This window comes from Balaenoptera acutorostrata, chromosome 1 (genome assembly GCF_949987535.1).
Source record: "Balaenoptera acutorostrata chromosome 1, mBalAcu1.1, whole genome shotgun sequence".
NCBI classification, from domain to species: domain Eukaryota; kingdom Metazoa; phylum Chordata; class Mammalia; order Artiodactyla; family Balaenopteridae; genus Balaenoptera; species Balaenoptera acutorostrata.
Window position 1 is genome coordinate 16,048,323 of NC_080064.1, and position 21,007 is coordinate 16,069,329.

A 21,007-nucleotide genomic window follows, 5' to 3' on the forward strand; every position below is an offset into this window, starting at 1 on the left:
GATAACATTTCTGAAATGGTCTGTGGATAAAGGATGTTGCTGCCCTGGGAAAACGTGTCTGTCTCCTGCCAGGAGGAGACAAAGAGCATTGAAATGGTGCCAAAGGACATGGTCCACGAGGGAAGGTCAAACAGCCCTCAACAGTTCTCTTTTTTAAGTCTTGTCTTTTTCCATTTTTCCATTAGCATCAGCCTTTTTCACCCCCATGTCCTTTGGGGGAAGGTTAAATGATGCTTCTTAGGAATATTATGCACTTTATCAAAACTATACAGTCTTGCTGCCTGGAGGGAAAAGGGTACAATGAAGACACAGGATGCCACAGAGCAGAGTGTATACCAGAAAAGAATCCTGTGGCCTCTCCAGCAACCCCTTCCATTCTCCTCTAATTCTTGTGGCTGAGCATAGTAAAGGCTGCCTTGGATGTTTAATAAATATTCTCTGAATGAATGAGACTCCCAGACAGAATATTAAATCTGCAGTATAAACATATTTTAGCAGAAAAGCATATGCCATATCCCTGACTTCACCTGCATGGGATACCATTATGGGAGAAACTCAGGATGATTCCCCTGAGACCTGAGACATGGTACCACCATGGAAGACTTCCTTCTCAGGAGGACAGATGAGGACAGTGGAATCAGGGCCGTGATCCCTACGAAAGGTAGCCCCTGGGCCCCACACAATAAGGCTGTATCTCTACCCTGAGAAGGGAGAACATGGAACCCTGTGATCCCTGCTGGAAGCTTCTCTGTGTAGAAATCCACCTGCTTGCCCTTTCATTTGTTTTTTTTTCTGTTTTGTTTTGTTTTGTTTTGCTTGTCCTTTCTATACAGAGGTCTGCTGAAGAATTGAGCTTCTCACTGTGCTTGGTTTAGACATGTCATAAGCACCTTAGATTTTTCTACAGAAGGAGAAATGAATGAGTCCAGTGCTCTCTGTTGAACAAGAAACTGCACTGTCTACAATGGACAGTTAATTAATATGAGCCTGGAGATTTCATTTCTACAGGTGGGTAGATTAAGCATCACAGGTTCAGCAGGTTTATTTGCAGCTTAGGGAAACAAACCCAAAAGCCAATAACAACTGCACTCTTTAACTCAAAAATATCAATGCAATGTCCCTTTAGTGAATGTCTTATAAGCTGCATAGTCGTTACAAGCCTTATGGTAAAAGGTTACATTCCTAGGAGAGTAAAGAAAATCCTTTTCATTAAAATATTAAATATCTCAGAGAACTTCTTGTTCCTTCTCAGTAAACATTAAAGTAAACATTAATGATAATGACACGCAGCAGATGGGTAGATTTAAACTTTAAAGGAGATCTTTGCCCCAACTAAGTTTCCATGGTTGAGCCTGTGGTCACTGGAGTGTGAAGTTTCTCCAACCTTCTCTTCCTTACCTTTCTCCAAAGGACAATTTCAATGGAACATTTTAAAACTGTAATTTAAAATTCTCTGAGATCGATCAAAAAATTAAAGATAATATCTGATTTCCATGTGCCTCTATAAATAAATTGGAAGGAAATCCATCTACTTATTTATTAATGTCTCTCCCAAATAAATATGATTGCATATGACAAGAGGCCTGCTATTTCTCCCCATAGGAGAGATCAGAACACACAAACTGCTGAAACAGTTGGCCACCTGTCTCTAACCAGGGGTCCACACCATGGCCAAGCAAGCCTGGGAGCAGAACTCTTCAGATAATTGAAGATCCCTCCAGCAACAGCTGCTATTTACATGTCCCTTAATTTCATATTTAAGCAGGAAGGAAGGAGTGTGAAGCCTCTTGCTTGCTCTCTCTTGGTGTCCCGCCTTTTCTATCACACCATCATCAGAAGAATCAAAGTGAAGATGCTCCCTAATGTTGGCTGGCCTTAAACAGTGGAAAGTCCCATCCTCTGTTCATTCAGGAAAAGGCTGACTGAGATGTGTGCTACAGCAGAGCAAAGTTCAACTCAAGGTCTATGACACAAAAAAGCTCATTATTAAAATGTATTTGTTGGGCTTCCCTGGTGGCGCAGTGGTTGAGAATCAGCCTGCCAATGAGGGTACGTGGGTTCAAGCCCTGGTCTGGGAAGATCCCACGTGCCGCGGAGCAACTGGGCCCGCGAGCCACAACTACTGAGCCTGCGCGTCTGGAGCCTGTGCTCCGAAACAAGAGAGGCCGCGATAGTGAGAGGTCCGCGCACCGCGATGAAGAGTGGCCCCCGCTTGCCGCAACTGGAGAAAGCCCTCGCACAGAAACGAAGACCCAACACAGCCAAAAAATAAATAAATAAATAAATTAAAATTTATTTGTATTTGTTGTTTGAAACCACTGAGTGCAAAGACAATTAAGTAAATTCTGTGAACTTTATCACACTATTCAAACTAAGTTAATTTTTCAAAAAAATTTGAGATCATGAATGAGTTAGACTGAACTTTTTTTTTTTTGGCCATGCCGTGCTGTGCAGTTTGCAGGATCTTAGTTCCCCGACCAGGGATTGAATACGGACCCTCAGCAGTGAAATCTCAGAGTGCTAACCGCTGGACTGCCAGGGAATTCCCTCAAAATGCTTTATTTTATTTTATTTTTTAAATTTGCTTCCACCTTTTCTTTTTTTGTGTCTATTTTTAAAATTTTTTATTGCAGTATAGTTGATGTACAATATTATGTAAGTTGTACAACATAGTGCGTCACAATTTTTAAAGGTTATATTCAGTTTATAGTTATTACAGAATATTGTCTATATTCCCTGTGTTGTACAATATACCCTTTTTGCTTATTTATTTTATACATAATAGTTTGTACCTCTTAATCCCCTACCCCTAAGTGTCCATCAACAGATGAGTGGATAAAGAATATGTGGTATGTATATACAATGGAATACTACTCTACCGTAAAAAAAGAATGAAATGTTGCCATTTGCAGCAACATGGATGGACTTGGAGGGTATTATGCTTAGTGAAATAAGTCACACAGAGAAAGACAAATACTGTATGATATCACTTATATGTGGAATCTAAAAAAATAAAACAAACTAGTGAATATAACAAGAAAGAAACAGACTTGCAGATTTAGAGAACAAACTAGTGGTTACCAGTGGGAAGAGGGAAGGGGGGAGAGACAAGATAGACTGAATTTTTCAAAAAAGCTTTCATTATGTTAAAAAGCTTTATGTAAAATGTTTACAGAAATATTACACACAGAAAATTGCACAAATCAAAGTGTACATCTAGGTAAATTTTCATGACATGAACATACCCGGATTAGGAAAGAAAACATCACCACACTCCAAAAGCCTCTTCAAGTCTCCTTCTAGTAACTACCGTTCCAAGGGCAACCACTATCCTAGCCTCTAACGCTGTAGATTAATTTTGTTGGCCTTTGAGCTTTATATAAATGGAATCACATAGTATTTATTGCTTTTTATGTTTGCCTTCTTTAACTGATCAGTATATTTATAAAATATATCCATGTTGTTGCCTACAGTTGTAGACACTTTTATGGCTGTTTACTATTCCACTGGGTAAATATACCACAATTTACCCAGTCTACTACAGATGGCCATTTGAGTTGTTTCTAGTTTTACGCTATGTGGAATAGTGTTGCTATAAACATTCTTGGGGAAGCTATATATGCATTTCTATAGGTAAATGCATACATAAAATAAAAAGTAAAATTACCAGCTCCCCACTTTATATATATATATATATTTCAATATGTTTAAATTCACCAATTCAAAGATGGATCTTTTTGCAGTTGCCTTATTTTTATTCATGTTTACTCCTATCCCTACTTACTATACAGCACAGAACAAGAGCTGTGCTGAACGTTGCAAATGAGCCCAAAAATAAATGGATTAGGCTGTGCCTTTCTACCCAAGCAGTGCTGAGGTGGGTCTCAGGCCAGATAAATGTCTCCTTGCCCTGAAGCTCACCTGTCACACACAGAGATACAGGGCTACACCTACAAAAACATTCTACATCTCTTCCAGGGCCTCTTACCCACAATTATCCTTAGGGGTAAAGAGAATAGAGGTGGGCTTCCCTGGTGGCGCAGTGGTTGAGAATCTGCCTGCCAATGCAGGGGACATGGGTTCGAGCCCTGGTCTGGGACGATCCCACATGCTGCAGAGCAACTGGGCCCACGAGCCACAATTACTGAGCCTGCACGTCTGGAGCCTGTGCTCCGCAACAAGAGAGGCCGCGACAGTGAGAGGCCCGCGCACCGCGATGAAGAGTGGCCCCCGCTTGCCACAACTAGAGAAAGCCCTCGCACAGAAACGAAGACCCAACACATCCATAAATAAATAAATTAAATAAATAAAAATTAAAAAAAAAAAAAGAGAGAGAATAGAGGTACCCATGATTACAGCAATGTTTTTTAAATGGCAGCACCACACAATATACCTCCTTAGCCTGGGGAAGGCATAGTCCCTTGTTAAAGAATAACCCACTGACCAAATAAATCATGTAGACCTTGTCTGGATCCCAATTTGAATAACTGTAAAATAAGACAAAACAACAGGGAAATCTGAATATTGACTGGATAGTAAATGATATTATGGAGCTAATGTTAATATTTTCAGAGGTGATAATAATATGTTTATGTTTTCTTTAAAAGAGTTATCACTTAGCAATAGATATTTAGGTATTTATAATATAAAGTCATTACAATACGATGTCTGGGATTTACTTTAAAGTTGGGGGAATGGGGCATAGGGAGGTATGCATAGATGAATAAAATAACGGCCAGTTGTTGAGAATTGTTGAAGCTGATAATGGGTACATGGGGTTCACTATACTATTCCAATATTGTGTGTTTGAAAATTCCCATTTAAAAAAAGGCAAGAAAAAAGAAATCAGTGCGAATCCCTTTATCGGCCATTTCTAACAGCAGCTTTGGGTTACAGGGCTCTGCCACTAACAAGCTGTGGGACATTGGGCAAGTCGCTCTACGTCTCGGGGACTCAGTTCACTAATCTGAAAAATGTGGCCTTTGGGTGCGATTTCTCTTGGGGTCCTAAGAAGCGAGCAGGGACCGTGGGCTTGTTGAGAGGAGCCTAAGGGCACTGGGAGACAAGGACCCAACAATCAGGGCAACGTGAACTTTAACCTCAGCTCTGACACATACGACCTGGGACCCTCACTGCCCTCTCCATTCCTGTTTTCGTATCTATAAATATGACATTCCTATCTCATTGGTGGGAAAATTAACAAATGTAAAGAGTCTGGCACGGTGGATGATAATAAATATGTTTCCTTTCTTAATTATTCGATTTTGCCCAGAACCAGCGATGTTCACACTGAGGACCACCCTGACACGCGACTCCTAGACCCTGGGTACAAAAGCGCTAGAAACTACCCGCCGCGCAAGTGCGCGCACAGCGCCCTCGCGCGCCCAGCCAGGAAACCTCCAGAGTGGCGGCCCCGCCCATTAGCGACCGCGCCTGCGCAGAGGCACCGCCCCGAAGTTTGTTGTTTCGCCCGGCGTCACCGACGCCTGCGGCTCCGGGGAGACCATGGCGGTGCGACAGGCGCTGGGCCGGGGCCTGCAGCTGGGCCGAGCGCTGCTACTGCGCTTCACGGCCAAGCCTGGCCCGACCTACGGCTGGGGGCGACCGGAGCGGCCGGGCCCCGCGGCGGGCTGGGGTCGCGGGGAGCGCCCGGGCCAGGCCGCGGGACCCGGCGCGGAGCCGCGCAGGCTCGGGCTCGGGCTCCCCGGCCGCTACCGCTTCTTCCGCCAGTCGGTGGCCGGGCTGGCGGCGCGGCTCCAGAGGCAGTTCGTGGGGCGGCCCCGGGGCGGCGCGGGCCCTTGCGGCCGGGCCGTCTTTCTGGCCTTCGGGCTGGGGCTGGGTCTCATCGAGGAGAAGCAAGCGGAGGGCCGGCGGGCGGCCTCGGCCTGTGATGAGATCCAGGTGAGCGCTGGTTGCGGGCGGGGGCCGGAGCAGAGGCGGGCCGGAGTCAGGCGGGGGGCGGGGCTAAGCGCGTGGGCGGGTCCCGAGTTGGGTGAGGGGCGGGGCCAGGTGTGGGTGTGGTGAGGGGCGGGGCTGGGAAGCATGTACTGATTTGGGGCCCTGGGTCAAGGTTTATCTTGTCGGAGCTGGAATTTCTTGGCAGTCATCGGTTAAGGCTCATTTTCTTTGTTACTGATCTCCTCATACCCGGCCAGGACCTCACTTTTGTTTTACTGTCTTCCCTTCCTCAGCATGTTTTGAAAGATATGTTAATTATAGCTCCTCTTGCACCGAGGCCAGTGACTTTCCATAAATTTTCTAAAATTTAAGGACAACTAAATCATAATAACACTTCTATTCCTGAGGTAGCTGTCATCCACAATTTATGGATGAGGAAACATACTCAGAGAGGTGAAAGGTGAAGTAACTTGCTGAAGTCACACAGCTAATAAAGGGCAGTGCCCCATGCCTGACTTTCCAGAGCCTGTGCCCTTAAACCACTGTGCCAGCCAGGCTGCATCCAGTTTAGCCAATTAGTGACATAACTGAAGCCACAGTAAAAAGCAAGAACAGCAGGAGAAAACAGCAGACCTAATGGGTTTTAGTTAACCTGGATAGAGTTATCAGAGGTGACTAGATACATAGGGGTTCGTAGGCTTTTTAAATGTTTAAAATAGCTCAGAGAATTCTGTTTCTGCTCAACCAAAATCTGTATTTCTTCAGAGAAACAGAGCCAGTAGGATGTGTTTATAAAAAGGGAGATTTATTTGAAGGAATTGGCTCTGCCGTTCTGGAGGCTGGCAAGTCCAAAATCTGCAGGGTAGGTGGGCAGGGTGGACACCCAGGGAAGAACCATTGTTGAGTTCAAGTCTGAAGACCATTTGCTGGCAGGATTCCCTCCTCTTCCAGGGAGGCCATTCTTCCTGGGGTTTGGAAACACTCACTGAGTTAGTACAGCCCCTGCGTTTCACAGCTTAGCGCTGAGGTTGTGGAAGGTGGGGTGACTTGCCCAAGGACACAGCTGGTTGAAAACCAAGCAGTGTCTCCCATGTTTCCTGGTTTTCAGCCCAGTTCGTGTTACTCGTCACCAGAGTGTCTCACGTTTGCACTCTGTCCCCTTTGGGGCAACAGGTGACACCTGACCTAGTCCCCAGCCTCTGTACTTGTCTTTTGCTACAGCTCAACTGGCAGAAGCCAAGGGCAGCCAACTTGACAAATCCTACTTAAAATTAAGGAGGCTGTTTTTAAACTGAGGAGCTTGACCCCCTAAGCTTACCATCCTCCATGTCCTTTCCTCACACTTCACCTTTCTGTGACTTAAAATTTTTAATTAGTTGCCAATTAATTTTAAAAATTCGGGCATTTGACTTCTTTTGAAAGAAAATCACCAGATCTGGCAACTCTAGTGCTAAAATTCTGTATGGTGTCATACTGGCGTAGAACACTGACCAGTGGCTTTAGATGCATTTGGAAAGCATTTGGGGGGGCGGGGGGGAACCTATATAAAATAGGCAAAAGACATGAATATATATTTCACCAAGAGGAGATACAGATGCCAAATAAGCATATGAAAAGATGTTCAACGTCACTAGCCATTAGGGAAATGCAAGTTAAAAATACAATGTGATATCTCTGCATACTTATTAGAACAGCTAAAATTTTAAAATTAGTGATAGTAGCAAATGCCTGTGAGGATGCAGAGAAACCGGACTAATGGTGAGAATATAAAATGGTGCAGCCACTCTGGAAAATAGTCGGCAGTTTCTTAACAAAGCTAAACATGTATTCGTTGTATGACCCAGCCATTGCAGTCTTGGGCATTGACCCAGAGAAATGAAAACTTATGTTCACACAAAAACCTGTACATGAGTAACTGCTATGGAAAACAGTATGGCAGTTCCCCCCAAAAATTAAAAATAGAATTATCATATACCAGCAATTCCACTTCTGAGTATATATTCAAAAGAATTGAAAGCAGGGACTTGAACAGATACTTGTACACCTATGTTCATAGCATCATTCAGAGTAGTCAAAAGGTGGAAGCAACCCAAGTGTCCGTCAGTGGGTGAAAAATAAGCAAAATGTGCTATATACATACAATGGAATATTATTCAGCCTTAAAAAGAAAGGAAATTCTGACACATGCAACAACATGGAGGAACTTGAGGATATTATGCTAAGTGATATAAGCCAGTCACAAAAAGACAAATACTGTATGAGTCCACTTATATGAGGTATTTAGTCAAATTCATAGAGATGAAAAGTGAACAAGGGCTGGGGAGAGGGGCTGGGGAGTCACTGTTTATTGGTATAGAATTCCAGTTTTGCAAGATGAAAAAAGTTCTGGAGATGGATGGTGGTGATGGTTATACAACAGTGTGACTGTACTTAATGCCACTGAACTGTACACTTAAAATGGTTAAAATGGCCAATTTTGTTACGTGTATTTTACCACAATTCTTAAGAATTTTTAAACCCTGTACACAGATGTTCATGGCAGCATCATTCATAATAGCAAAATATTAAAAACCCAAACATCCTTCAGCAGGTGAATTGTTAAACAAACCCTGGTACAGCCATACAGTGGAATACTAAGCAATAACAAGGAGTCAACCATCGATAGGTAACAACCTAAATGAACCTCAAGGGCATTATGCTTAGTGAAAAAAAGTCAGTTCCAAAAGGTTACATCCTGTGCGATTCTATTTATATAACAGTCTTGAAATGACAAAACTGTGGAGATGGAGAACAGATCACTGGTTGCCAGGGGACTGGGACGGGTAGGGGTGGCCCAAATACAAAGAGGTGGCACAGAGGAGTTCTTCTGTGGCGACGGAACACTCCTCTGTCTTGATTGTGGTGGTGATTGCATGTATCTACGGGGGATAAAATTGCATAGAGTTACACGCACGCGCACAAACGAAAGAATGCAGCTCAGAAAAGATGGTGAGGGACTTCCCTGGTGGTCCAGTGGTTAAGACTCCGCGCATCCGCCGCAGAGGGCGCGTGTTCCATCCCTAGTCGGGGAGCTAAGAACCCGCTTGCCGCGCAGCCAAAAAAAAAAAAAAAAGTGAAAACTGAGTAAGATCTGTAGTCTAGTTAACAGTAGTGTATGTTGTCACTTTCCTGGGCTTTGTACTAGTGCTTTATAAGATGTCACTTGTGGGAAACTGGGTGAAGGGTACACAGGATATTTTGTACTTTTTTTTTTTTTGCTGCTTCCTGTGAGTCTATAATTATTTCAAAATTAAAAGTTTTAAAACATGTATCTCATTCTCAAAATCATGGTTGCTAAAGGATTACTCTACAAGATATTGCTTCCACTCCACAGAGCTTAGAAGCTAGTTGGCAAGGCAAGACAGACTTTCATTTTTTAAAAACATTAGAAGTTATCATACGAGGTGTATTAGCTCATAGGTTCTCGGTGCTTTAGGAATCCTCCAGAAGGAAAGGTTGCTGTGGGCTGGGTTGTCAGGACTGGTTATGGGGAAGCAGGAGCTTGAGTTGGGACTTGATGGATGAGTAAGGATGAGCAGGTAGAGTGAAGACAGTAGAAATAGGGGGCGGGGGAGGGGAATAGTTTGAGCAAAGGTTCAGGGAGAGGCATGTGAGAGACCAGTACGGCCAGTGCAGACCAGCCTGCAGAACAATTTTCCCATGTAGGAAGTACCAGGACAAGGTACTGAATAACCTATCAGGTTCTTGAACCTGATGAGTGACATGTGAAAGCAGTGTGGTTTCATCCGGCTCAGAAGCAGGTGAAGGGAGGACGTGAGTGGGAGAGTCTGGAGCTGAGTGACTAACCGTGAAAAGGGGGGGATCAGCAGATCAGATGAGATTTGAGGGGGAAGGCAGAGTTTGGGTGACTGGAGAAATGATGTCACCTGCCTGAAGTAGGCAAGAACCCCAATTTGGGGGAAGTAGCCTCTATCCCAGTGCATCCCCACAGCACCTGCGTTTCCATCTATGTCCATCAGAACTCTTGTATTCTTGTTTCCTTTCTGCAAACAGAATGGCCCACCAGATTCCTAAGAGGTAGAGACAGGAAGACAGATGTATGGTCAGGCCACTCAAGATGGCCGTCCTCTTGCTCTCTGTACATCCCCTGCTGGACCAGTCCCTGCTTCACTTACATCCTACTCACAGGAAGGTGCTTGCCCCCTGCCCCAGCTAGTGATTGTTCTAAGCCTTAGGCCAAAACAGTTCCACCTGCTAGTTTATTAAAGGGAAACATCTGCCCTTGTGATGGTCATTAACCTGAGGGGCTGTGAGGGACGTGCCCCAGCCGCCGGTTTCCCTGGTAACTGATGAGCCAACCTGATACCAATTTCCCTATAAATGGTAGCCTCCTTCCCCCCCCAACTAGTGAAGATTAGTGAAGATTGCCACCGTGTCCTGCCTGCTGTCTGCCACACACGTTGGGATGTTGCTCCAGGACCTTATGCTGCAGACGTGTAAGATGCCGCATCCAATAAACCATTGATGTCTTTGTCACTGTCTCCAGGCTCTTCAGTCGTCTCAAGGCTGGGCAGATACAAGGCTTGCAGGCCTGTGGGGTGCAGCCCAACAACAGGACCTGGTGACTCAGCTCCAGGGAGCCCCCTGATTTTACCCCCTTGCCTGCAAAAGCAGTCTGAGGTCATTCACAAGTGGGAGGGGTGGCTGCTGACCACAGGCTTCTGCCCATACACAGTTCTTGGGAACCATCCAATACCTGCCTGCCGAGGTCTTTGCAGAAGGAGCCGTCTCCGTAATCAGAAACCTCCAAGCTTGTGCTGGGAGCTTGACAGGCAGCAAAGGAGTGATATGCCAGCTGCAGAGTTTGAGAGTTCTGACCTCTTAACTAATTCATGATGTTCTGTGTTGGGCTGTCTCGGTGACTGCAATGAAGTGACACTTCGAGAAAAATTATTCTGAGTAATGAGAGAGAAAGCAGGATGGCCTGAGCCCAGGACGAGCAGTGAAACCCAACTTGGTTGTGTTTTTATTGGCTCTTTGTCTTGTCAGTGAAGAGCTCGCCTCACTGTACCTCCCCATCCCTTCACTGAAGCCTTACTGGGCTCCCTGGCTCACGGTGCCTGCTTTTTTTCTTCACAGGCAGTTTTCACCCAGAAAAACAAGCTGCTCCCTGACCCACTGGACGCTAGACGCTGGCAGGGTTTCCGGCTGGAGGAGTATCTGATCGGGAAGTCCATTGGCAAGGGCTGCAGTGCCGCTGTCTACGAGGCCACCATGCCTGTGTTGCCCCAGGACCAGCAGGTGGCAGGGAGCATCGGGCTTCTTCCAGGGAGAGGCCCAGAGATCGTTCCACGAGAAGAGGAGCAAGCCCCACTGGCCCCTGCCTTTCCCTTGGCCATCAAGATGATGTGGAATATCTCGGTAAGGGTGGGGCCTTCCATCTTTAAAGCCGGCGTTTCTCAAAATGCCGATCTTGGGGGAACCTCATGGCGCTTTTTCCCAGGCAGTAAATAGGAAACAACACAGATTCTCCACGGTACAGGTGCCTCACGCTCTTGCACAAGAGTCTGAAGCAGCGTGTCTCAGACTGTAATATGTCCATGCATCACCTGGGGTCAGGTCAGAAGGCACATTGTGGGCAGCTGCTGTGGGGTGGAGCCTGAGACTCCCCCTCCCTAACGAGCTCCCAGGCGATGCCCACGCTGCTGGGCCGTGAGCCACACCGAGTAGCAAGTGCCTAAAGCGTCCAGGCCGATCAGTTAATTTCAGGGCTGCAGTCTGCACTGGCCTCTCTCTCCCTGACCTGCCACACTGGGCACGAGGGGCCGCACACCTCCCACCGCCCCTGCAGACCCAAGGCTGGCTTGTCGCCTCTCTACTCTCAACTCTTGCAGAACTCGAGACTTTGGGAAATTGAGTATTTTTCCCACCTGAAAACAAAGACTTCTGTCCATTTAGAGTAATTTATCTTGCCATTACATGGGGGGTGGGAGGAGAGGTTAGGAAATTCATCAAGACCTGATGCGTTTCCTCCTGCCCAGAGCGTCTTTCCAAGGCTAAGGTGGGACACAGCCACACAGCTCATGCTGGACACTGAAGGATGCAGGTTCAGGTTTCGATTTGGGGAATGGAGGTTATTAGACTATACTTCCACGCTGGGCTAATAGCTAGCAAGTAGCCAAATCCTCAGCCTAGGAAATATCCAGTCTTAGTATCAAAACTCCCACTGGTTGGGGCACGACAGCAAATGCATTTACAAAAGCTAAAAGACTTGATTCTTAAAGGATTCTTGACAGGTTTCACAAGTCCTGAGAGCTGTTCATAATGAAATGAGGAAAATAGGGTGCTTTTCCTTGTTTTTTGTTTTTTACCGGGTGATGAAGAGGGCTGTTCCGTGATTCGGCACGAGTTTATCCAGCGGGGGCTTGTCGGGCTGGGCCTGTCTGCTGAAGGGAGCCTGCGCGGGTGCGCGCTAGTGCTCGGTGGTCAGGTTTGAGCCTGGTGGTGACCGGAGGCACCTGTGGCAGGAAGAAGGGTCCCTGCCTTGATCATCTTGACATCTCCTCCTGCCGTGGGCACCTGAGCTGCCAAAGAGTGTGAGGTGTAGGAAGCGTCCTCTGGGCTGGCGTGGATGGCATCTCTGCCCTCTCTCTCCCAGGAGAGACTCAGCTTGGCTTCCCACTTCAGAGAGGTTATCTTAGCTTGAAGGTCAAAGCCAATTCTAGGCAGTACCGTCCTGGTCCAGATTATAAGGAGGGCCTGGACTTGCTTGGGCCTGTGTAACCCTGGATCCATTATGGCTGTGTTCCAGGCGGGCTCATCCAGCGAAGCCATCTTCAGCACAATGAGCCGGGAGCTCGTCCCAGCCAGCCGAGTGGCCTTGGCCGGGGAGTATGGAGCGGTCACTCACAGGTAAGCACCCATCTGCCCACCACACAGAGCAGAATCCCCACCTGTGCCCTCAGCACTCAGCACAGTGTCTGACACGACACACAGTAGATGATAAAGTCTCACTGAATGATGTAGTCAGTGATGGATTTTCAGTTGGTGGATAATCGGGAAAGATTGTAGACGGTCTGACTCCGGTGGAAGATGCAGGTGGCTGACTCACGCTGGAGTAGGGAGAGAAGGCCGTCCAAAGCTGCCCAGTTCAGAACGATGGAAAATGGATCTGGTTTCTGATTCCTAAGTAATTCCCAGGTAGAAACAAATCGACCTCTGTCCCCAGCGGAGGCAACACTCACTTCACGAATAGCTGCCGTGACCCGATAGTGCCAAGAGATTTTATTTTTAATGGCCTGTTCTCCATGTGACAGAGGAGCCTGAGAAGTCGGGAGCAGAGTCTAGCATGGTAAGTGCTAGAATGGCGTACGCTCAGGTGCTAAGGGAGCCCAGAGGTGTGTGTGTTGCAGGGGTTCGGGGCCATTCAGAAAGGCCTCTTGAAGGGACAGTTCTGCCTCTTGGAAGATGGATAGCCATTAGCTAGGCAAAGAAGTAGGAAAAGAGGCTCCCTCCACAGAGGGAAGAGTCTGGATGGCAGCCTAAGCTCACCTTGGCTTTGCAAACCCACAGGTTGTAAAAGATAATACTTGTGCCAGAGGAGACGCTGTGCTCCCTTTAATATTTGTAGACCACCAGGAAGAGGTGGCCCGCTGCGTTTTTGGTGACTTACTAGAGGGTTGGTCTGTAGATCAGAAGCAGGAAGGTGGAAATGGGGACTTAAGGAAACATATATGGAAGACCCCTTCCAGGGCTTGGAAGGCTCTAGTGTGACTGAGGGTCGGTGCAGGCCTAGGGAAGTAGCTGCTTGGGGGGCTTAGCCCTGTCCTCCTCTTCTCCGGCTTCCTTTGTAGGGAAGGGTGGGTGTCAGCTGCTTCCTAGGGGCTAAGTTTATCCTCTGGTGCTTCCTTTTGTGGTGGAAGCGTCAGCCAGCTGACATGGTGCTGCCGTGCAGACCTGTCGCTCTGCAGACTTCTACCCACTTTAGTTTTTTCACAGTGTTTATCTCCATCTGTTCTTAAATCATAGATGTCTTTGTCTATTTATTCATCGTCTCTCCGGCTGCACTCTCTGAGGGCAGGGCTTTTGTGTTTGTTTACTGTGTACACCCAACAGCTCAGTGAATGTCTGTGGAATGATTAGATGAATATGGCAGAAGGTCTGTTACCTAAAGTACTGATGACATCAACTCTGTCTCAGGAGAAAGACTCCGAGACCCTGAGAGCACTGGGTGGATTTCTTCCTAGCCTTTGCTCATCTGGGGACCTCAGACTCAGCCCTCGTGATCTGCTCCTGTGGCTGCTTCTCCCACCTGATTTCTGATCGTCTCCCGTTTACACCCTATGCTCCACCATGGTGAATTCATATGCCCTCCCCAGATGCACACAGGCCTCTTGTGTGTGCAGTTAGACCCCCACCACAGCCCCACACACACACACACACACACACACACACACACACACACGTCCTGCACACACACACACACACACACACACACGTCCTGCTCCAGTTCTATACACACACACTCCAGTCCCGCTCCAGTTCTATACACACACACACGCCTCCCCAGCACAGCCGCACGCTTCCTCTGGGCTCTCGTGTCAACCAGGCAGCACTTTCCCACTGTGGCACTGACAGCCTTGTGCTGTGATCGTGATTCTCCCACTGGCCTTAATGGCCCCAGGCTAGGAACAATGCTTTGATTCCTTTGATCGCTTAGGACAGGGGCCCATTTGGGTGGAGTCCAGAGGAGCTGTACAAGGCCACACGGTGGACTGGCTTCAAAGCTCGGAACTGAGGCAGCTCTGAGGACAGGGCATGTGTCGAACTCTCTGTGTTGTCTTGATGTCTCTGGGCTTCTGCTCCCTCCTCCTCCTCTGCCACCCAGCGTCCTTATTTCCTACCCATGGCTACACCTCTGGCTTCCCTCAGGCCTCAAGTTCATGTGCCCAAAGCACAGTGAGGGCAAACAATACTGAAACATCGGAGTTTGGAGCAGAGAAAGATTTATTGCTGGGCCACGCAAGGAGAAGGATGGCTCATGCCCAAAAAACCCCCAAACACCCCCAAGGGTTTCAGCAAAGCGATTTTAAAGGGGAGGGGAGGGGGTCACAGGGTGTGTGAGTGGCTCGTGCACAGTTCTCTGACTGGCTGATGGTGAGGTGGCAGGGCGGTGTCACGGGTTCACATTATCGATCCTCAGGCGCCGGTAGGTCTGGGGGCCGTGAGCCTGTGGTCATCACGTAGTTAGCGTCTTCCATATGGGGGGGGGGTTGTCACATCTGTAAAACAGCTCAGGAATGTGCATCACATACTGTCATCCAGGTACTTCGGAGAGGAGCTAAGGCAGAGGATTCGGGGGAAGGCCCCATAGGGTCCTGCTCTGTAACAGCATCCTTTCACCCTCAGCTCCTTTGCTGACTGCCCAGTTACTGCCACGTTTCTGCACTCACTCACTCACTCCACAAAGAGAGACTCTCCCCTTTTCCTGCCAGCCACTGGGCCTCAGACATGACTGCAGGCTTGTTGCCCTTGGGGTAGGTGCTTACCCTTAGTCCCAGCAGCTCTGAGCCAGGGGCAGGGCTGGTACACAGCAGGTGGTTTTGCAGCCCTGGTCATGCCGTCCCGAACGTGGCCATTGTGTCTGAGCGGTAGGTGTGGGCGTGGCAGCAGGTGACATCTCTACTATGAACTGCATGTGTATCCATTCACTCAAAGGTTTATTGAGCTCATACTCCATGCCAAGTGTTATGCTAGAACTTGGAATCGAGGAGATTCTAGGTCCTTTACAAGCATTAACAACTTCATGAGGCATGTTACCACCTTATCCCCCTTTTGCATTGAGACTGAGCCCAGAGAAGTTAAGCAACTTGGCCAAGGACTTGGAGTGGCAGGGGTGGGATTCAATCCCAGGCAGTCCGATTCCAGGGTCTCCTACACTGTGTTCTGCCACCTGGGATGGATGGACAGTGGACGGGCTGGTGGAGTCACTGAATGCAATGAGTCATGGTGGCTTTTCCTTCTAAAACCAGGCTTTGCACCTGGGGCAGAGTTGATATGAGGAACTGGGCGCATAAATGCATGTCAGTATTGAATGTGGCCTTAGACCGTTATATATTTCCAAGTGTCATATCTGCTACTGGCCTCATGTTTGTCCCACTTGGCTGAAAAAGAAGATCCAAGGGGGGTCCCAAGCAGCTGGCCGCACACCCCAACGTCATCCGCGTCTTCCGCGCCTTCACATCGTCTGTGCCACTGCTGCCAGGGGCCCTGCTCGACTACCCTGACGTGCTGCCCCCGCGCCTTCACCCCGAAGGCCTGGGCCACGGGCGGACACTCTTCCTTGTCATGAAGAAGTAAGTGGCAGGGGTGTGGCAGGACCCGTAGTGAGCGGTGTGCCTGGAGCCCGGGGTTGCAGGGAAGAGGGATCCCCGCCCTCTGGGAGGCCAGGCTGAGGGCGTGTCTGCCCTGTGGAGCAGTTTCCCTGTAGGACAACTTTTCATGAAAACAGAAACATGTGTTGAGTCAGAACATACTTTTTTCCCCCTAGTGCTGTTAGTACCTTTGACTGTTGCCCCCTCTGTGCTCACCTTACCTGGTTTCTTAACATAAACTGCTCCTTCCTCCGTCCCTGCACCCCTGGCATTGCCGTATGGGTTTTTAAGGAAACAAGTATCTGTACTGTTACTTTTAATATGTGAGGCCTCAGTTCTTACTTTCTAATTTCAAGATGGTGGGTGGGAACAGAAAGGATACTTGGGGAAAAAAGAAATCAAAAAGTTCAGGAAGAAAAGGAAAGGCCATCCCCCTAATAGGAAATAAGGTGCTCGGGATCTTGGTGCACAGTAGCCGAGGCCCTGTCGCCCTCTCTGGCAGCTACTCCTGTACCCTGCGCCAGTACCTTCGTGGGCACAGCCCGAGCCCCCGCCTGGCCACCGTGATGACTCTGCAGCTCCTGGAAGGGGTGGCTCACCTGGTGCAGCAGGGCGTCGCACACAGAGACCTGAAATCCGACAACGTCCTCGTGGAGCTGGACGCAGGTAGGTGCCCCGCTGCACCTCCAGGCGGTCCAGGGCACGCTGGACTTTAGGCCTGGGGACATTTAGGAGCCTTTGGGTCTTTTTTGATTTTTATGTTCTAAGTTGTTGTGTCTTAGCTCTGTACACAGGAGATGAGCACTCCCTCCTTCAAGATGGAGGTTTTTGTTCTCTGTGTGTGTAGGAGCCGCGGAGCGGTGGTGAACGGTTCCTAAGTTCCGTTCGGTTGTCCGCTTACAGAACAGAAACCTCAGTGGCGGACATTTTCTTGAATAAAGTGAAAGAGAGGTAGACTTTAGCTTAATATAAGAAAGAATTTTCAAACAGTGAGCACTGCTTGAATGTCAGCCCAGCTGCCCCTGGCAGTGAGCTCCCCGTCACTGGAAGCACTCAAGTGAAGCTGGATGGCCACTTGCCTGGGGATCCTGTAAAAGAGAGTCATACCTCTGGTCAGTTTTGAACTAGAAGGTTAAAGATAATTAAATATGCATTTCTAAGGAACTGGCTTTTTAAAGGAAGTCTGTATGAATCCTTTTACAAATAACTAATTCATAACGCACCTATTTTTTAGGTTTGGATTTGAGGTTTCAAGTTCAAAGACTCTTGGCGGTCATTTGAGCCAGCACCACCTGATGAGTAAAACAAGAGCTGCTCCTTCAATCTTGGGAGAGCTCCAATTACTCGATTATTTAGATTGAGCCAAATTTTATCCCGTTCTTTGCCTGGGGACCTTGATTTCCTAGAGGCACACCTGTACTTGTGTGGCTGGCCCCGCTCGGCTCTCCGGCGAGTGGGCAGCTGTCCAGGCCTTGCTGGCCTGGGCTCCTGGGTCAACACGGAGTCCCTGTGAGCCCCTCGTACCCACATCCAGAGGGTGGCTTTAGTGGAAACATAGGACCTCGGGGCGGGGGCGTTGGTGGGGAGAGGCTCGGCCACTCACCTCTGCCTGTCTGTCTGCAGACGGCTGCCCCTGGTTGGTGATCACAGACTTCGGCTGCTGCCTGGCTGACGAGCGCGTCGGCCTGCGGTTGCCTTTCACCAGTTGGTGTGCGGACCGTGGTGGGAACGGCTGCCTGACGGCCCCCGAGGTGAGTCCTGCTGAGCGTGTCAGGTGCCGTCAGCAGAGCCTCTCCCACCAGGTCTCCTCACTGTTCACTCGACACTTTGATCTTCTCTGACCCACAATTTATCAGAAGTCCCTTCCCTGCCTCTTTGCCTCTTTGCTTAAATCTGGATCTGTCTGATGTTCCAGGAGATGTGAGTTTTGTCATCAGCCCAAAGCAGAGCTGAGCAGATTCTCCTGCATCTGAGCTACAGTTCACTCAGGTTCTGGGTTCCCTGGGACAGAGTTCAGATTAGTCTGTGAATCGGGTGCTGTGCAGGAGCATGAATAGTTTAGAAGTACCAGCAGCATGACTGCTCACCGGTTGCTTTCTGAACAGGTGTCCACAGCCTGCCCTGGCCCCAGGGCAGTGATCGACTACAGCAAGGCTGATGCCTGGGCGGTGGGAGCGCTCGCCTACGAAATCTTCGGGCTCCCCAATCCCTTTTACGGTCAGGGCAGGGCCCACCTTGAAAGCCGCAGTTACCAAGAAGCTCAGCTGCCAGCGCTGCCCGAGTCGGTGCCTCTGGAGGCGAGACAGCTGGTGAGGTCACTGCTCCAGCGAGATGCCAGCAAGGTGAGGCCGTCCCCAGGTTTACAGGGATTGTGTGGATGGAAACCTCGGTTCATGTTCCAGAGTAAAGGTCAGGGTTGGGAAAGCACTAGAGTGATAGGTGGCACCTCTGTCTTACAAAGGTAAAGGCCAAGTATAGGAGAATACAAAGTAGACTTGCGTATAGATAGGAGTATGGGAGCTGGCCACCAAATTAGTCAGGATTCCAGCAGTTCAACTCCTCTTGGTTTTAGTTGCTTAAAGTTACTCAGAGGGAAAGAGATGCAGTTTTAAGAAACGTGTAATGAAGATGTAGCTTAAAGAATCAGCTGAGATCTAATCAGACAGATGTGATGACATCTCCTAAGAGATCTGGACATTGTGAAATTACTACAAAGGCTAACATATTTGAAACCTGAATTGGAGTGGCAGGTCCGGTTGAGGTGGCATGTTTAGTGGAAACAGCCTGGACAGACCAGGGCTCAAACTCCTGTCCTACCACTTACCCCTCACCCCTCACCAAGTGCTGCAGGCTGTCATGGTCACGGTAGGTGCTCGCTGCTGCCCGTCTTTAAGTCATGACAACTCCCCTCACCCCAGACACGGCTCCTGGGCCTTCCAGGGTGGGGAGGCTCTTCCAGCAATGCACACTGCCCCCCGCTCCCCCCACCAATTTGTACCCATGGAAAAGCCGGGAGTGTGTGTCAGGTGGGTACAGGGTATTGTAGGAGAGAGAAGGGTGGAGAAGAATTTGCTCGGGGCCAGAGAAGGGAAGGCCCTGCATCAGGGATGCATTAACAAAGCAGGCTGTGGGTGAAGACTTTGTCACAGGTGTTCTAAGCATCAGCTTCCCTTCCTGTTACAGAGGCCATCTGCCCGAGTGGCTGCTAACGTGCTTCATTTAAGCCTCTGGGGTGAACGTACTCTAGCCCTGAAGAACCTGAAACCAGACAGGATGATCGGCTGGCTCCTCCAGCAATCAGCCGCCACCCTGCTGGCCAGCAGGCTTGCAGAGAAGAACTGTGTGGAAACAAAAATGAAGATGTTATTTCTGGCCAACCTGGAGTATGAAGCGCTGAGTCAGGCAGCCCTCCTCCTCTGCTCGTGGAGGGCGGCCCCGTGACAGCCGATGTAGCTGGTGAATTACTAAAAGGACTTCCAGTATCTGTGTCGTGATGGTCTGTGAATGCTGAGGGAGGGGCTCCTAGGTGAGGGGTGGGGGAGTCGGTCAGGAGAAAAGATGGTGCAGGGCAGGCCAGTCAGGCAGAGAGAAGGCCTCGGGTTTGGCAAGCGGAAGGAACAGCTTGAGTTCACAGTCTAGCTACTAACTCGCTCAAGCAGTGTGATTCTTTATGCATCATATAACCTGTGTGGACTGAAGTTCTCTTACCTCTAAAATGAAGAAACTGGTCTAGCTAGAGGTCGGCAAACTTTGTCTGTAGAGGGCCAGTACTCAGGCTGTTGCAGCTCCTCAGTTCCTCAACTCTGCCATTGCAGCGCAAAGGCAGCCTTAAATATGTAAACAAGTCAGTGTGGCAGCTTCCGAATAAAGCTTCATTTAGGGACATTGAGATTTGGATTTCACATGTCACTAAATAGTCTCAATTGTTTTCAACCACTTAAACGTAAAAACTGTTCTTAGCTTGCAGGCCTACAAAAAACAGGCAGCAGGCCAGACTGACCCACAGGCCAAGTTTGCCAACCCCTCGTCTAGACGAATTCAGAGGGCCTAACTAACTCTAAAAAGAAACCCTGGCTAATCACTAGGCCCCTTTGTGTATCAGCGCTAAAAATGTGACTCTGCGTACAAATCCAAAGGAATGAGCCCACTGTACCAGGCGAGGGGCTACTCGGGTGTAAGCTGCTGACCAAAAAGTCCCACCTTAAGCTCGTGTCCTGTCTTCACAGACCTCTGAAAAGTCAGTGACCGAGCAGGTGAGGCCGAGCTGAGGCGGGTTAGACCTGCGTGCCACGTTAGTCTGCGTGTTACCTGCGCTGAGGCAAACGTTCGCACAGGTCAGGGTATGCAGGTACCAGAGTGAAAAACGCTGAAGGCCGGCCCGAGATGCGGGAGCCTCTGCACTTCAGTCACGCGTCCTGGAACAGCTCTGAGGGTGCTCTGGCGGAAGCGTCTCCACGGAGCTCGTCCAGCTACTGAATTGAGTCTAGCAGAGCTAACATGACTGATGAAATGGGAATTAACAGGGCAGTGTTTTAAACTTGCTGATTTTCCCCTTCTGACTAGCGTTTCTTACAGGAATTGTGAAGAATTAAATGCATATTTACAACTGCAGAACATGTATGTGCCTGGAACTGAATACTTGGCTTTGAGAGTGATTCTTATACCACAAAGACAAGAAACGATCAATAACGGGGAAGGGATTTTATATACAACTTTACACATGCTTTTTAGGAACA

At 48.6% G+C, this 21,007-nt stretch overlaps 1 protein-coding gene across 2 annotated transcripts; it reads left to right on the forward strand.

Moving 5' to 3' along the window:
- The first annotated feature begins 5,452 nt into the window (after positions 1–5,452).
- On the forward strand, positions 5,453–20,907 carry PINK1 (PTEN induced kinase 1). Of its 2 annotated transcripts, none has more exons than XM_057547163.1 (8): positions 5,453–5,901; positions 11,038–11,319; positions 12,710–12,810; positions 16,071–16,253; positions 16,774–16,937; positions 17,895–18,022; positions 18,377–18,613; positions 19,455–20,907. In XM_057547163.1, exons 1-8 carry the CDS (start codon positions 5,506–5,508, stop codon positions 19,710–19,712), a joined length of 1,749 nt encoding a protein of 582 aa, XP_057403146.1. In that variant the 5' UTR covers positions 5,453–5,505; the 3' UTR covers positions 19,713–20,907. The 2 variants fall into 2 exon arrangements, with proteins under 2 accessions (XP_057403146.1, XP_057403147.1); XM_057547164.1 differs by having other exon boundaries at positions 16,074–16,253.
- Positions 20,908–21,007: the final 100 nt, after the last annotated feature.

Excerpts from the sequence above, each read along its gene's own strand:
- PINK1 (XM_057547163.1), top strand. The coding sequence starts at position 5,506 with ATGGCGGTGCGACAGGCGCTGGGCCGGGGCCTGCAGCTGGGCCGAGCG. Across the intron at positions 11,320-12,709 it reads AGATGATGTGGAATATCTCG|GCGGGCTCATCCAGCGAAGC; the intron begins GTAAGGGTGGGG and ends GCTGTGTTCCAG. Across the intron at positions 16,254-16,773 it reads CTCTTCCTTGTCATGAAGAA|CTACTCCTGTACCCTGCGCC; the intron begins GTAAGTGGCAGG and ends CCTCTCTGGCAG.